This window comes from Pongo abelii, chromosome 7, assembly GCF_028885655.2.
Source record: "Pongo abelii isolate AG06213 chromosome 7, NHGRI_mPonAbe1-v2.0_pri, whole genome shotgun sequence".
Classification (NCBI taxonomy): domain Eukaryota; kingdom Metazoa; phylum Chordata; class Mammalia; order Primates; family Hominidae; genus Pongo; species Pongo abelii.
In genome coordinates, this window is record NC_071992.2 from 101157132 (window position 1) to 101174652 (window position 17521).

At 40.5% G+C, this 17521-nt stretch overlaps 1 protein-coding gene across 1 annotated transcript in view; it reads left to right on the plus strand.

Annotated features, from left to right (window-relative positions):
• CA13 (carbonic anhydrase 13) overlaps positions 1-17521 on the plus strand; it is a gene marked incomplete at its 5' end in the record, with an annotated part of 44082 nt that overhangs the window by 17588 nt on the left and 8973 nt on the right. Inside the window, 3 exon segments of the mRNA XM_063726388.1 lie at positions 3422-3517; positions 4718-4780; positions 5290-5445. Of these exon segments, the coding sequence (XP_063582458.1) occupies positions 3422-3517; positions 4718-4780; positions 5290-5445 (315 nt within the window).

A 17521-nucleotide genomic window follows, 5' to 3' on the forward strand; every position in this document is an offset into this window, starting at 1 on the left:
GCTGGCATGTTCAAGAGGAGAAAGTCATTGGCCTATTAGGATTGGAATTAATGAGAAAGGAAAAGTTATGTGCTCTGTCCCAGAGAGGCAGGCAGGGACCATGACACATCGGGTGCTGTTGGGGATTGTAAGCAGTCTGAAGTTTATCTGTAACGCAGTGGGAAGAAGACAATGGAAGGTTTTGATCGGGGAATGACATGTTCTGCTTTATATTTTACAAAATATAACTAGCTGCTGGGTGGAGAGGAGGCTGTTGTCAGGCAAATGTTGATGTAGGGAGAAAAACTAGAAGGTTATGGAAGTCATTCAAGTGAGCAGTGACAGTAATTTGGACTCTGGGGGTGGTGGAGATGAAGAGAGCTGGACAAATCTATGATGTTTGGGAGATAAAGTCAATAGGGTTTGCTGATGAAAAGGATGTCATGATTGAAGGAAGGAAAAAGAGGAGTTTAGAAACACTCTTAAGGTTTCGGTGTAAGCATATCAGAGGCTGGTGGTGCCATTTACTGAAATGTGCAAGTCTGGGAAGGAGAAGGTTGCAGAGAGGAATTCACTCTCTGTTTTAGACAGGTTAAGTTTGAGATGTCTGTTAGGCATTCTAGGCTCATGTTCAAGTAGGCTATTGGATAAAAACTTCCAGTTTAAGAAAAGGTCAAGGCTGGAGATGGGGGCATTTGGGAGTCCTTGCATTTGGTTTCACATTCAAAAGAACCCCTTTGTGCTCAGCTCCGTGATTCCAAGGAGTTGATTAGTTTTTCCAGCCACTTTTGTACGAAGTTCATGATCATCATCAAGTTATGTTCCCTTGTGAGTAAAAAGAAGAAGTGAAAGAAAGAAAAAAGACATTTAAAGTTGCAACATATACAATTTTAATTTTAGGCCTAATATGATGGTTTATAATATTACAGAGAGATTAAAGTGATCTAAATCAAGAAAAGTTTAATCCCAAACGTTAGGCATCTACAAAACTAGGCTAATCGTCCATTCTGTGTTTGGAACTTTATCTAATGAAAGTTTAGGCAGACTATATAGCAAGCATTTTAAATATGCAGCTAATAATGAAACTGATTTCAACATTCATCATGGATTTTTGACATAGTATTTGGCAGTATATTCTGCATACCACTAATATGCAATTTGAAGCTGCTAAATTTTAATATTATTATTTAGAAATTAGTTGCCAGTAGGGAAGAATCTAATTTTCATTTTTGTAGTGGTTACAATTTCTTGTCATTCAGCTCAAATCACTGCTCTAGTTATTGTTAGTCAGGAAATGTGAGTTTGCTATTTTTTTAATGTTTTAATTACAATATAAATGCTAATAGAAGTGGTATCAGTTCCTCTGTGAAGGTATTGTTGCCAGTTAAGGTGTGTAGGAGAGAAAGAAAAATATTTTCTTGGCCTAGTTTCCCATCATAGTTTAAATAGTTGTACTTTTAACTAGCAGAAGGGTGGTTGTATATAGGATATATATATATATCCATTCATCTCTCTTTAGTTACACATTCATTTTCTGATCAGTTCTGGTTGCGATCCTAACGAAGTCATTCTATATCTTTCTCTCTTTGGTCTCATCTCTTACTGAGAGAACTGGTGCATTGGCACGGAGCCACTTAAAACAATTTTAACATCCTTATCAGCCCTTCCCTGACAGTGAATGTCATCTGTCTCATGTGAGCCAAATGAATTCTGTTTCATCACTTGGTGTTTTCAGGTTTCTTTCCTCCCCCAACTATCTCACACCAACTTGGAACATGGCACTACAGGAATCCACTTTTATATTACTAGCCTGATATTGCACAGTCTTCCTTGATCGTTTGTGGATGGTGCACTGTTTTATAGTTGACTGTTTATGATAATTGTTATCTATCCAGAAATTATCTCCTATAAATTGCCTGTAAGACATAGAGTTATATTTAAAGGATGGGATAAACATGTATTTGAATATGCTAAATCCTCTCTGTAACAGTCAGCTAGAAAGATGATTTGGGCATGAAGGCTCACATAAGAATTTCCTCCCTGATAAACAAAAGGGATTCATTAGAAGGAGATCTTGTCTGAAGCATTCCCTCATATCAGGTCCTTGGACACCATGGCTTGATCACCATTTATGATCATAGCTAAATCTTTTAGGCATGTCGCATTGCCCTTTGGCTTCTGTCTCAGTTTGTCCTTTTGGGGAAGACTCCCCAAAAGTGTTTTCTCCTTTATCATTATTCTGAAATCTTTCACACTTGTGGGTGTGTTCGAGATACTGTATTGCTTGCAATGGTAAAACATTTAGGATACCTTTTGGTGTTGCATAAGGCCACTTGCATATGAGTAGAGTTGTAAGGGGTGGGTGAAGTCTGTTTTCCAGAGTTCCAGGCCCCCCACCTCTTTCCCTTCCCCCTTGTTTTATCCCCCTCCTTAGTAGCACCAGCTACCCTCCCGTTTTCTACCTCTTTTTCCCCCATTGAAACTTGCTCTCAGCAAAGTATCTAAACATATTCATAGAACGTGGTAAATGTATCAAAATGATAAGCATTTTTATGTGTGAGATGACAAATATGTTAGTTTGATTTAATCATTCCACATTTACACATATATTAAAACATTACATTGTGCCCCATAAATGTATACAGTTATGATTTGCCAATTTAAAATGCTCTTAATAAAAAAGTTTGAATGCTACTTAAGATGATAAGGAGACTTTGTGTTCAAGCCATAAATAGTCTTAAAATGACAGGTAGTAAACATTTAACTGGGCAGTTTTAGAAACAGCCTCACTGTCCTTGGTAGCAGGATTGTCCTGGAAAACCTACCGTGTAGGAGGTTGACTTCTCCACCCACCTGTGAGCTCAGGCCTCTTCCATGGACTTTACTGCCAGCTGGGATCTGATCTGAGGCTGTTCCATTGCAGTCTCATCTGTGGAAGACATGGAGGAGTCTCCAGTTACTTGGGAGCAATGGTTGGAGTTTGTTAGGGCTGGAGGGGCTGTGAAGGATGTTCAAGGCTTTTTAAAAAATTTATTTATTTTCTGAGACAAAGTCTCGCTCTGTCGCTCAGGCTGGAGTGCAGTGGCACAATCTCAGCTCACTGCAACCTCCACCTCCTGGGTTCAAGTGATTCTCCTGCCTCAGCCTCCTAAGTAGCTGGGACTACAGTCATGTACTACCATGTCCGGCTAGGATGCTCAAGGCATTCTATAGAGTCTTTAATATAGTGCACCACAGGCTAGTTAAGTGACTGTGATCCTTCACTGCATGAACTTTCACTTTTGGACAAAAATAAATAAGAGGATTCTGTCCAAGATTCTTGTGATAAATACATTATACATAAGTGTACAGCACCAGAAAATTTGTAAATGTTTTATTTGCATTTATGTTTTTCAGGATGTCTAACAAAACATTCCTACTATGTTGTATATCTCCCTTTCAGCTCCATGTTGTTCATTGGAATTCAGACAAATACCCCAGCTTTGTTGAGGCAGCTCATGAACCAGATGGACTGACTGTCTTGGGAGTGTTTTTACAGGTAAGAATCTACTGTTTTCATTTTAAATGATCAGCCTTGTTGAAGAAAGAGCTTCAGTCACGATGTAGACATTCAACCATCTTGTTTAATAGTAAATTCATTTTAGGTGTAGCATTTTCCTTTTGAAATGAATATTTAAAAATTATATATTCATTTAGGAGCATTGTCTTATAAGTCTTCTTATTGTCCATTGATCATTTTTATGTGAATAACAATACCAGCATCAACATCAAGAATAGCAGCAGAAATAACAACTGAGATACTGGAAGAAAACATTTATTCTGGGCTCTTCCTAATTGTATACTATTGAGGACAGAATAAAGTTCAAGCTCCTGATTCTTGAAACACTCATCTCACCACAATGACATATTGTCCCAATGTGCTCACTGGTTTTTAAAGAAATTTTATTGTATTTCCTTTAATCTAATATTCACATGTGGTTAGACAATTATTGTCATCATACCTGGGAACAGGTTGGGCTTCTCACCTCCCTCTGCCTCCACATTCTTGTAGGCGTGCCCCTTTGTCACACCCCATACTCTCCATGTGTTGTAACTCATGAACAGAGAATGCTTCATGGATGGCAACAATTCCTTGCCTTTGGACACCAAGTAGGGGTGGTTGCGGCAGGATCCGCGTGCTTTAAAACCTTCAGGTAGATTCAGAACACCTGTAATAATGAAAAGAGGGTCATTTGTGTATCTATAATTTATGATGAGTTTGCTTATGATGATATATTCCCTTGATTTGGGACCTCAAATCATTTTAGGCTGCAAGTGTGACATGTTTGCATCTAGTATTTTGATGCCACCATTGTCCATTTGAATTGAGGGGCTGACTGTTACATCTAGCTTAGTAGTACAGGTTATTTGTTAGACTGTCTTATGCAAAGTTTCTCTCAAGTTAACCTACATCTTAAACACTGATAAAACTTAACAAATATTAAGCTGTTACTATTAGTTTTGGGACTAAGCTGAAAGTTCAGTACAGGAACCCTGTAATATTATCTTGTTGTTCAGATCCTTCTGGCATGATACAGCCTGCAGGTAAAAGAGAAGCTTTGTTATAGAACAATCACTGTATGTTCTGTGCTGGCTAAGGTTTTTTTTAAAAAAATAATTTTAAAATAGTGGCTGAAATTGAGTGATTCAGACTTGATCTGCTACAGTAACCATTTCCTTTGAAATTTCATGTTTTTAGATTGGTGAACCTAATTCCCAACTGCAAAAGATTACTGACATTTTGGATTCCATTAAAGAAAAGGTAAAATGAATTACTATTTGTTAATAATTAACATATTTCTTTTCTCTTCCACAGTCTCTTATCTCCCTTGAAAGACTTAGGCATACGCTGCCTGCTTTGAAGTTTGCAACATACTTGATGAAAAAAAGCAGAAGTAACCTATTACCATTTATCTTTTGAATGTAAAGATCTTAAATTACCTAAAATAAACATGAATAAATATACTTATGCATAATTAGTCTCTGGTATTATATTAGAGTAAGCCTTTAATTGTAACACATTTAAGGGACCACTTATATTAAAACAAACTTTATGCTTCTTAAATAAATCTATATGTTACTTTATCTAAAATTTTTAAGATGAGGATAGATGCTTTTTTAAAGATACTAAAGGAAGATATTAGATAATTCTAGATGCAGATATTCTATATTGTTGATGGAATTATAATGGATGTGCATGGATGTATGTTTTTTGAAGTCTATGTAAAGCTATCCCATTGTAATTTGTGGGAATTCTGTATGTTCCCCCAGGGTAAACAAACTCGATTCACAAATTTTGACCCATTATCTCTGCTTCCACCATCCTGGGACTACTGGACATATCCTGGTTCTCTCACACTTCCACCTCTTCTTGAGAGTGTCACATGGAATGTTTTAAAGCAACCTATAAACATCAGCTCTCAACAGGTACATCATCTCTTCCAGGTTGATACTGATTCCCTCAGAGGAAACTGGGCTTTTTTTTTTTTTTTTTTCAACCCTGCCCTTAATTTCTGCTGTGTTTTGAAGTCTGTGTTTTCCCTTTATTCATCAGATGGGTGGTTGGGCTAGATGAGATCTATGTCCCTTTCGTATTTGACCTGTGATTAGATGATTTATTTGCCACTTCTTAGAAATGTACATAGCAACACTGATGAAAGTGAAGCATCATTTTGAGCACTATAATCATTTGCTTTTGTTTTGTTGCTGTTTGTTTGATATGGGGATATAAACAGGCTGAGATACAAACAAAAAATGGGGTATAAACAGGCTGAGATACAAACAAAAAAATCAGAGAGAGGCTACTTATAGAAGGCGACATTTTTCTTTCTGACCTTAGTCCCCACACCTGCTTCTACAAATTTCCAAGTGAAACTTGAGGACAGTGATTGGTGCAGTGCCCTAAGAAATGTGTGCCTGCTAAGTGTAAGAAGTTGTTGTTTTGTACACTTAAAAGCTAGTTAAGGGGGAGGAGCCAAGATGGCCGAATAGGAACAGCTCCGGTCTACAGCTCCCAGCGCGAGCGACGCAGAAGACGGGTGATTTCTGCATTTCCATCTGAGGTACCGTGTTCATCTCACTAGGGAGTGCCAGACAGTGGGCGCAGGTCAGTGGGTGAGCGCACCGTGTGCCAGCCGAAGCAGGGGCGAGGCATTGCCTCACTCGGGAAGCGCAAGGGGTCAGGGAGTTCCCCTTCCAGGGGTGACAGACGGCACCTGGAAAATCGGGCCACTCCCACCCGAATACTGTGCTTTTCCGACGGGCTTAGGAAACGGTGCCCCAGGAGAGTATAGCCCGCACCTGGCTCAGAGGGTCCTACGCCCACGGAGTCTCGCTGATTGCTAGCACAGCAGTCTGAGATCAAACAGCAAGTCGGCAGCGAGGCTGGGGGAGGGGCGCCCGCCATTGCCCAGGCTCGCTTAGGTAAACAAAGCAGCCTGGAAGCTTGAACTGGGTGGAGCCCACCACAGCTCAAGGAGGCCTGCCTGCCTCTGTAGGCTCCACCTCTGGGGGCAGGACACAGACAAACAAAAAGACAGCAGTAACCTCTGCAGACTTAAATGTCCCTGTCTGACAGCTTTGAGGAGAGCAGTGGTTCTCCCAGCACGCAGCTGGAGATCTGAGAACGGGCTGACTGCCTCCTCAAGTGGGTCCCTGACCCCTGACCCCCGAGCAGCCTAACTGGGAGGCACCCCCCAGCAGGGGCAGACTGACAACTCACACGGCCGGACAGGTACTCCAACAGACCTGCAGCTGAGGGTTCTGTCTGTTAGAAGGAAAACTAACAGAAAGGACATCCACACCAAAAACCCATCTGTACATCACCATCATCAAAGACCAAAAGTAGATAAAACCACAAAGATGGGGAAAAAACAGAGCAGAAAAACTGGAAACTCTAAAAACCAGAGTACCTCTCCTCCTCCAAAGGAACGCAGTTCCTCACCAGCAACGGAACAAAGCTGGACGGAGAATGACTTTGACGAGCTGAGAGAAGAAGGCTTCAGACGATCAAATTACTCCGAGCTACGGGAGGATATTCAAACCAAAGGCAAAGAAGTTGAAAACTTTGAAAAAAATTTAGAAGAATGTATAACTAGAATAACCAATACAGAGAAGTGCTTAAAGGAGCTGATGGAGCTGAAAACCAAGGCTCGAGAACTACGTGAAGAATGCAGAAGCCTCAGGAGCCGATGCGATCAAATGGAAGAAAGGGTATCAGCCCTGGAAGATGAAATGAATGAAATGAAGCGAGAAGGGAAGTTTAGAGAAAAAAGAATAAAAAGAAACGAGCAAAGCCTCCAAGAAATGTGGGACTATGTGAAAAGACCAAATCTACGTCTGATTGGTGTACCTGAAAGTGACGGGGAGAATGGAACCAAGTTGGAAAACACTCTGCAGGATATTATCCAGGAGAACTTCCCCAATCTAGCAAGGCAGGCCAACATTCAGATTCAAGAAATACAGAGAACGCCACAAAGATACTCCTCGAGAAGAGCAACTCCAAGACACATAATTGTCAGATTCACCAAAGTTGAAATGAAGGAAAAAATGTTAAGGACAGCCAGAGAGAAAGGTCGGGTTACCATCAAAGGGAAGCCCATCAGACTAACAGCGGATCTCTCGGCAGAAACCCTACAAGCCAGAAGAGAGTGGGGGCCAATATTCAACATTCTTAAAGAAAAGAATTTTCAACCCAGAATTTCATATCCTGCCAAACTAAGCTTCATAAGTGAAGGAGAAATAAAATACTTTACAGACAAGCAAATGCTGAGAGATTTTGTCACCACCAGGCCTGCCCTAAAAGACCTCCTGAAGGAAGTGCTAAACATGGAAAGGCACAACCGGTACCAGCCACTGCAAAATCATACCGAAATGTAAAGAACATCGAGACTAGGAAGAGACTGCATCAACTAACGAGCAAAATATCCAGCTAACATCATAATGACAGGATCAAATTCACACATAACAATATTAACTTTAAATGTAAATGGACTAAATGCTCCAATTAAAAGACACAGACCGGCAAACTGGATAAAGACTCAAGACCCATCAGTGTGCTGTATTCAGGAAACCCATCTCATGTGCAGAGACACACATAGGCTCAAAATAAAAGGATGGAGGAAGATCTACCAAGCAAATGGAAAACAAAAAAAGGCAGGGGTTGCAATCCTAGTCTCTGATAAAACAGACTTTAAACCAACAAAGATCAAAAGAGACAAAGAAGGCCATTACATAATGGTAAAGGGATTAATTCAACAAGAAGAGCTAACTATCCTAAATATATATGCACCCAATACAGGAGCACCCAGATTCATAAAGCAAGTCCTGAGTGACCTACAAAGAGACTTAGACTCCCACACATTAATAATGGGAGACTTTAACACCCCACTATCAACATTAGACAGATCAACGAGACAGAAAGTCAACAAGGATACCCAGGAATTGAACTCAGCTCTGCACCAAGCAGACCTAATAGACATCTACAGAACTCTCCACCCCAAATCAACAGAATATACATTTTTTTCAGCACCACACCACACCTATTCCAAAATTGACCATATACTTGGAAGCAAAGCTCTCCTCAATAAATGTAAAAGAACAGAAATTGTAACAAACTGTCTCTCAGATCACAGTGCAATCAAACTAGAACTCAGGATTAAGAATCTCACTCAAAACCGCTCAACTACGTGGAAACTGAACAACCTGCTCCTGAATGACTACTGGGTACATAACGAAATGAAGGCAGAAATAAAGATGTTCTTTGAAACCAACGAGAACCAAGACACAACATACCAGAATCTCTGGGATGCATTCAAAGCAGTGTGTAGAGGGAAATTTATAGCACTAAATGCCCACAAGAGAAAGCAGGAAAGATCCAAAATTGACACCCTAACATCACAATTAAAAGAACTAGAAAAGCAAGAGCAAACACATTCAAAAGCTAGCAGAAGGCAAGAAATAACTAAAATCAGAGCAGAACTGAAGGAAATAGAGACACAAAAAACCCTTCAAAAAAGCAATGAATCCAGGAGCTGGTTTTTTGAAAGGATCAACAAAATTGATAGACCGCTAGCAAGATTAATAAAGAAAAAAAGAGAGAAGAATCAAATAGATGCAATAAAAAATGATAAAGGGGATATCACCACAGATCCCACAGAAATACAAACTACCATCAGAGAATATTACAAACACCTCTATGCAAATAAACTAGAAAATCTAGAAGAAATGGATAAATTCCTCGACACATACACCCTCCCAAGACTAAACCAGGAAGAAGTTGAATCTCTGAATAGACCAATAACAGGAGCTGAAATTGTGGCAATAATCAATAGCTTACCAACCAAAAAAAGTCCAGGTCCAGATGGATTCACAGCCGAATTCTACCAGAGGTACAAGGAGGAGCTGGTACCATTCCTTCTGAAACTATTCCAATCAATAGAAAAAGAGGGAATCTTCCCTAACTCATTTTATGAGGCCAGCATCATCCTGATACCAAAGCCTGGCAGAGACACAACAAAAAAAGAGAATTTTAGACCAATATCCTTGATGAACATTGATGCAAAAATCCTCAATAAAATACTGGCAAATCGAATCCAGCAGCACATCAAAAAGCTTATCCACCATGATCAAGTAGGCTTCATCCCTGGGATGCAAGGCTGGTTCAATATACGCAAATCAATAAATGTAATCCAGCATATAAACAGAACGAAAGACAAAAACCACATGATTATCTCAATAGATGCAGAAAAGTCCTTTGACAAAATTCAACAACCCTTCATGCTAAAAACTCTCAATAAATTAGGAATTGATGGGACGTATCTCAAAATAATAAGAGCTATTTATGACAAACCCACAGCCAATATCATACTGAATGGGCAAAAACTGGAAGCATTCCCTTTGAAAACTGGCACAAGACAGGGATGCCCTCTCTCACCACTTCTATTCAACATAGTGTTGGAAGTTCTGGCCAGGGCAATTAGGCAGGAGAAGGAAATCAAGGGTATTCAATTAGGAAAAGAGGAAGTCAAATTGTCCCTGTTTGCAGATGACATGATAGTATATCTAGAAAACCCCATTGTCTCAGCCCAAAATCTCCTTAAGCTGATAAGCAACTTCAGCAAAGTCTCAGGATACAAAATCAATGTTCAAAAATCACAAGCATTCTTATACATCAATAACAGACAAACAGAGAGCCAAATCATGAGTGAACTCCCATTCACAATTGCTTCAAAGAGAATAAAATACCTAGGAATCCAACTTACAAGGGATGTGAAAGACCTCTTCAAGGAGAACTACAAACCACTGCTCAAGGAAATAAAAGAGGATACAAACAAATGGAAGAACATTCCATGCTCATGGGTAGGAAGAATCAATATCATGAAAATGGCCATCCTTCCCAAGGTAATTTACAGATTCAATGCCATCCCCATCAAACTACCAATGACTTTCTTCACAGAATTGGAAAGAACTACTTTAAAGTTCATATGGAACCAAAAAAGAGCCCGCATCGCCAAGTCAATCCTAAGCCAAAAGAACAAAGCTGGAGGCATCACACTACCTGACTTCAAACTATACTACAAGGCTACAGTAACCAAAACAGCATGGCACTGGTACCAAAACAGAGATATAGATCAATGGAACAGAACAGAGCCGTCAGAAATAATGCCACATATCTACAAGTATCTGATCTTTGACAAACCTGACAAAAACAAGAAATGGGGAAAGGATTCCCTATTTAATAAATGGTGCTGGGAAAACTGGCTAGCCATATGTAGAAAGCTGAAACTGGATCCCTTCCTTACACCTTATACAAAAATCAATTCAAGATGGATTAAAGACTTAAATGTTAGACCTAAACCATAAAAACCCTAGAAGAAAACCTAGGCATTACCATTCAGGACATAGGCATGGGCAAGGACTTCATGTCTAAAACACCAAAAGCAATGGCAACAAAAGCCAAAATTGACAAATGGGATCTAATTAAACTCAAGAGCTTCTGCACAGCAAAAGAAACTACCATCAGAGTGAACAGGCAACCTACAAAATGGGAGAAAATTTTTGCAACCTACTCATCTGACAAAGGGCTAATATCCAGAATCTACAATGAACTCCAACAAATTTACAAGAAAAAAACAAACAACCCCATCAAAAAGTGGGCAAAGGACATGAACAGACACTTCTCAAAAGAAGACATTGATGCAGCCAAAAAACACATGAAAAAATGCTCACCATCACTGGCTATCAGAGAAATGCAAATCAAAACCACAATGAGATACCATCTCACACCAGTTAGAATGGCAATCATTAAAAAGTCAGGAAACAACAGGTGCTGGAGAGGATGTGGAGAAATAGGAACACTTTTACACTGTTGGTGGGACTGTAAACTAGTTCAACCCTTGTGGAAGTCAGTGTGGCAATTCCTCAGGGATCTAGAACTAGAAATTCCATTCGACCCAGCCATCCCATTACTGGGTGTATACCCAAAGGACTATAAATCATGCTGCTATAAAGACACATGCACACGTATGTTTATTGCGGCATTATTCACAATAGCAAAGACTTGGAACCAACCCAAATGTCCAACAATGATAGACTGGATTAAGAAAATGTGGCACATATACACCATGGAATACTATGCAGCCATAAAAAATGATGAGTTCACGTCCTTTGTAGGGACATGGATGAAATTGGAAATCATCATTCTCAGTAAACTATCGCAAGAACAAAAAACCAAACACCGCATATTCTCACTCATAGGTGGGAATTGAACAATGAGAACACATGGACACAGGAAGGGGAACATGACACTCTGGGGACTGTTGTGGGGTGGGGGGAGGGGGGAGGGATAGCATTGGGAGATATACCTAATGCTAGATGACGAGTTGGTGGGTGCAGCACACCAGCATGGCACATGTATACATATGTAACTTACCTGCACATTGTGCACATGTACCATAAAACCTAAAGTATAATAATAATAAAAATAATAATAAAAGAAAAAAATGTAAAAAAAAAAAAAAAAAAAAAAAAAAAAAGCTAGTTAAGTGGGTAGGCTGGGCACAGTGGATCCTGCCTGTAATCTCAGCACTTTGGGAGGCTGAGGTGGGTGGATCGCTTGAGTCCTGGAGTTCGAGACCAGCCTGGGCAACACGGTAAAACCCTGTCTCTACGAAAAATACAAAAAGTAGCCAGGTGTGGTGATGCGTGCCTATAGTCCCAGCTACTCAAGGGGTTGAGGTGAGAGGATTGCTCGAACCCAAGAGGTGGATGCTGCAGTGAGTCAGGATCATGCTGCTGCATTCCAGAGCAAGACTTTCTCTCAAAAAATTTTTTTTTGTTAAGAGGGTGGATCTCATTTAAGTGTTCTTACTATAATTATAAGAAGAGGAAAGCGAGAGAAAGGGGAGGGGAACGAGAGGGAGAGGAGGAATTGTTGATCTTTTGGCATTTGTTGACAGAAACTTTTGTTGGGCTGTCTGAGGGGCTTAATGCTTAAGCGTTTGCAGAGAGGCTGTGGGGAGGCTCTTTCTGTGTAGACATCTACTCACTCATTCTTCTGTTAAAAACTTATGGAGCTTCCCCTGTAGGCCAAGAGTCTGCTAGACTCAGGATACCCAGTTTGTCAGCCAGGCTGGTGTGGAGTCGGTGCAACCATACCTCACCCCAACCTTGAACTCCTGGGCTCAAGCCATTCGTCTTCCTGCCTCAGCCTCCCACGTAGCTGGAACTACAGGTGCATGCCACCATGCCTGGCTTATTTTTTTTGAAAAATTTTGTGTAGACAGGGTCTTGCATTATTGCTCTGGCTGGTCTTGAAGTGATCCACTTCTGGCCTCAAATGATCCTTCTGCTTCGGCCTCCCAAAGTGCTAGGACTACAGGCATGAGCCACTGCACCTAGCCAGGATATCCAGTCTTTAATGTTCAGAAACTGTGCTTGGAGCGCTGAACCATGGGGCTGGCCAATCTGATGGGTGGATGCTGTGTGTTCTTGGATGCTGTGCTTCTTCACTGGTTTTGTTTTTGTTGTTCTTTTTGAATTAGGTGCAGTATCTTAGCATGAACATAGTCTAGTAATTTTTGCAGCTAATAAAGTACACATGTACTGGGCTTGCCCACCTGCCTACCTGTTTATTTTTCCTCCTAATGATACCAGAGCTGGCCCACCTTTACCGAGATCATTTCAGGCAGCATTTCCCCTTGGGACACTGAACACATCCTTCCTTTTGTTGGGTGTTTCTCCTTGTTGACCTTGTCTTTAGGATTAAAGGCAAATAATAACCTAGTGCATACATTTTTAAAACATTTTACAAAGGTCTATATAGAAATCCAGAGCTTGACTGACATAAAAACTCCTGTGAATTTTTTCTATCATTGTATCATGAGAAAAATGACCTGTTACTGATTCAGAGTCCTTAATAAGGAAATTCATTTTTCTCCCTGTCACATGCTAAATGGTTTACTTTTATATTTCTTTATTAAATTTGAACTAATATTAAGAATGAATAAACTATAGCATCAAGGTAGTTAATAAGGGAATCATGTTTTCCCTCTATCTCAAGGATGCTGTTATTTCTTAAAGCCACTTGGAAAATAACTTTTTGTTTAGTTTTGTTTTTTGTTTTCAATCCACCAGTGATTTGGAAGAGAATATATCAAAATATATAGTTTAGTTCCTTAAAAATAATAAAGTTAACCTTATTAAAAATATCTACCTGCAAGTTTAGGAATTGTGAGTGCCTAGCTGAGGATTCACTACTTTGTCTTATCTGAGGCTAAATGGATTACTATTATCAATGTGGCTTTTATGCAGAGCAGTATATAAAATAATAGCTGTGTTTTAGAGCTCTGAAGTGATTGTTAATTCACTTTGGAGCATTCACTTAAATCTCCTATAGTAGGAACACTTTCACGTATTTTAGTTTTTAACCAAATTGAGAAAGTTATTTGAGTAACAATTCAATTTATTAAAATCTGATATTGTGGTAGTTTTAAAAGTTAAAGAATAAAGCAAAAGAAAAAAAATTCAGTCCCAGTCTAACCATGAAAAAATACTAGGCAAAACCCAGTCAGGGGACATTCTATAAAATAGTCAGTATTCTCAAGGTCGTTAAAACTGCCAAGGTCATCAAAAACAAGGTAAGTCTGAGATACTGTCACAATCAAGAAATGCCTAAGGAGATATGAATACTAAGTGTAGTGTTTTCCGGATTTTTTCCTAGGGTTTTCTCCACAATTTCTTGCCAAGTCACAGTTTGACCTAAGGGGCAAATCAGATGTTTTTCATTTTCTTTTTCTTGATTTAAGTCTATTTTTCTCTCTCAGAGTCACTCATTGAGGACTAAATTCTTAACTGCCATGCCAGTGAGTGATAAATGTACTATTTTCTGATCCTTTTGAAGACAAGTCTGTCATTTTCTCTGGAGGGACAGCTTCTCTTGCCAAGTCTCTTTGGGTTATCCTAAATCATCAAAATTGGGTTACTTAGCTGAAATTCAATGTGCAAAATACTTGGCTTTGTTTCTACTCTCCTTTTAAAGAAAAACAACTCTCTTTTGTTTATTATGATATTATTTGCATGCAGTGAAACTCATGAATTTTAAGTGTGTGGTTGCTGATTTTGGTAACTGTATATAGACATGCTACAACTACTACAATCAAGATACAGTTCTCAACCACCGCGGTGGCTCACACCTCTAATCCTAGCATTTTGGGAGGCCAAGGCGGGTGGATCACCTAAGGTCTGGAGTTCGAGACCAGCCTGGTCAACATGGTAAAACCCCATCTCTACTAAAAATACAAAAATTAGCCATGCATGGTGGTGCGTGCCTGTAATCCCAGCTACTCAGGAGGCCGAGGCAGGAGAATCGCTTGAACCTGGGAGGCAAGGTTGAAGTGAGCCCAGATTGTGCCGCTGTACTCCAGCCTGGGTAACAGAGCAAGACTATATCTCAAAATAAATAAATAAAAGATAGAGATCTCAGCCAAAAATTTTCTGGTGCTCTTTTGCAGTCCTTTACCTTCTTCACCATAGTCCTAGGCAACTACTGACGTGCTGTCACTAGAATTTAAATGAGTCATACAGTAGATTTTTGTGTTTGAGTTCTTTTACTGGTATAATCTTTTTAAGATTCACCCATTTTATTTTATTTTTTTCCTGAGACAGAGTCTGGCGCTGTTGCCCAGGCTGGAGTGGAGTGGCGAGATCTTGGCTCACTGCAACCTCTGCCTCCCATGTTCAAGTGATTCTGCTGCCTCAGCCTCCTGAGTAGCTGGAACTGCAGGCATGCATCACCACACCCGGCCAATTTTTGTATTTTTAGTAGAGATGGGGTTTCACCATGTTGGCTGGGCTGGTCTTGGACTCCTGGCCTCAAGTGATCTACCCATCTCGGCCTCCCAAAGTGCTGGGATTACAGGTGTGACCCATGGTACCTGACCCATTTCATTAATTTTTATTACTGTGTAATATTCCATGGTATGGATATATTATATTTTTAAAAAATATATTTCACAGTTGATGGACATTTGGCTTGCTTTCAATTTTTGGCCATTATGAATAATAGCAATCCATATATGGATATTAGGAGTAATTTGCTCACTTTTGTGTGGACACATTTGTATATGTCTTGTGTCAATACCTAGGACTGGAATTACTAGGTCATGTTTGTTTAATTTTGTAAAGTACTATTATATTGTTTTCTTTTCCTTTTTTTTTCTGAAGGAGTCTCGCTTTGTTGCCCAGGCTGGAGTGCAGTGGTGTGATCTTGGTTCACTGTAACCACCACCTCCCGGGTTCAAGAGATTGTCCTACCTCAGGCTCCTGAGTAGCTGGGATTACAGGCACTCGCCACCACACCCAGCTAATTTTTGTATTTTTAGTAGAGACAGGATTTCATCATGTTAGCCATACTGGTCTCAAACTCCCGACTTCAAGTGATTTGCCCGCCTTGGCCTCCCAAAATGCTGGAATTACAGGCATGAGCCACTGTGCCCAGCTGAGTAAAGTACTACTATATTGTTTTCTAAAGTGGCTGTGTCATATTAAATTCCCACCAACAACATATGAGATTTCTAGTTGCTTCATACCCCTGCAAGTATTTGGCATTGTCAGTTTTTCTAACTTTAGGTATTCTAGTGGGTATGTGTGTGATTTTAATTTGCATTTATCTAGTGACCAATGATTTTGAACATTTTTTATATGCTTATTGGCTATGTATGTATCTCCTTTTGTTAAGTATCTGTTCAGATTATCTGTCCATTTTTACATTGGGTTGTGTGCAAGAGTTCTTTATTTAGTCTGGATAACAGCTCTTTCTCAGGCTGGGCGCAGTGGCTCACTCCTGTAATCCCACTGAAAGATTCTCCCCGGGGCCTGAAAGCTTAAGGGAATGAATAACTTTTCCCTCCTCAGGCCCAGTCCCAAGGCCCAAGGCCACTTGCTCCAGCAGCGTGCATCAGCAAGATAGCAGAAGCAGGAAGAGAGCTGGCGGGAAGACACATACCCCCTGAAGATCTACAGGGAGGCAGTCTGGGTACTATGTAGCAGTCAGATCAGACTGGGACACTTCCTGTTTACAGAGAACTGTAAAACTCCTGCCCTGTCCTCACTTGGGACTGACGCCATAGGCCTCAGCCCGTCTGCACCCAGGGATGCAAGGCTCTTGTATTGTTTCAAACCCCGAGAGCGCGCCAACAGACAACACGAGGTGGTGTGGAGCAACCGGCTGTTTTAACGAATGCCTGGGTGCAGACGGGCTGAGGTGTAAAATGGCATCAGCCCCAAGTGAGGACAGGGCAGGCAGGGGTTTTATAGTCTCCTGTAAACAAGAAGTGTCTCAGTCTGATGTAACTGCTGCGTAGTACCTGGACGGCCTCCGTCTCGGTCTTCAAAGGGTATGTGTCTTCCGGCCAGCTCTCTTCCTGCTTCTGCTATCTTGCTGATGCACACTGCTGGCACCAGTGGCCTTGTGCCTTGGGACTGAGCCAAAGGAGGGAGGAGTTATTCACCCCCTGCCCAGCTTTCAGGACCCAGGGAGAATCTTTCATTCCTGTCTATTTGGTTATAGAAAAAAGGAAAAGCGATGACTTTCTCAATAACTACTTCAGGCATGACATAGGGGTGGCGTGAGCACCTTGGAAAAAGAAAAACTTAATTTTTGGGGTATTCTTGAGAGAAGGGTTCGTATCCATCATGTCGCTGTAGCAGGAGCATCATCTGGATTGTTTGGTGGCTAGTGGGATAACACAGGGGAGAAACAGGAGGAACCCAGTGATGAAGATTACTGTCCCTACCAGTATTTTAAATCCTCCTAAATTAGAGAACCACCCTCCTAGAAGGTTTGTTGGGTCCCATCCCTTCCAGATTTGGACTGATACATGGGCTACTTTTCTGATGTTTGAAGCGATTTCTAGAACCGCTTTTCCGTTATCATCTATGTTAAGACAGCAATTAGAGATATTAAACTTACCATAGACCCCATCTTCTTCTGCTAGTAAGTAGT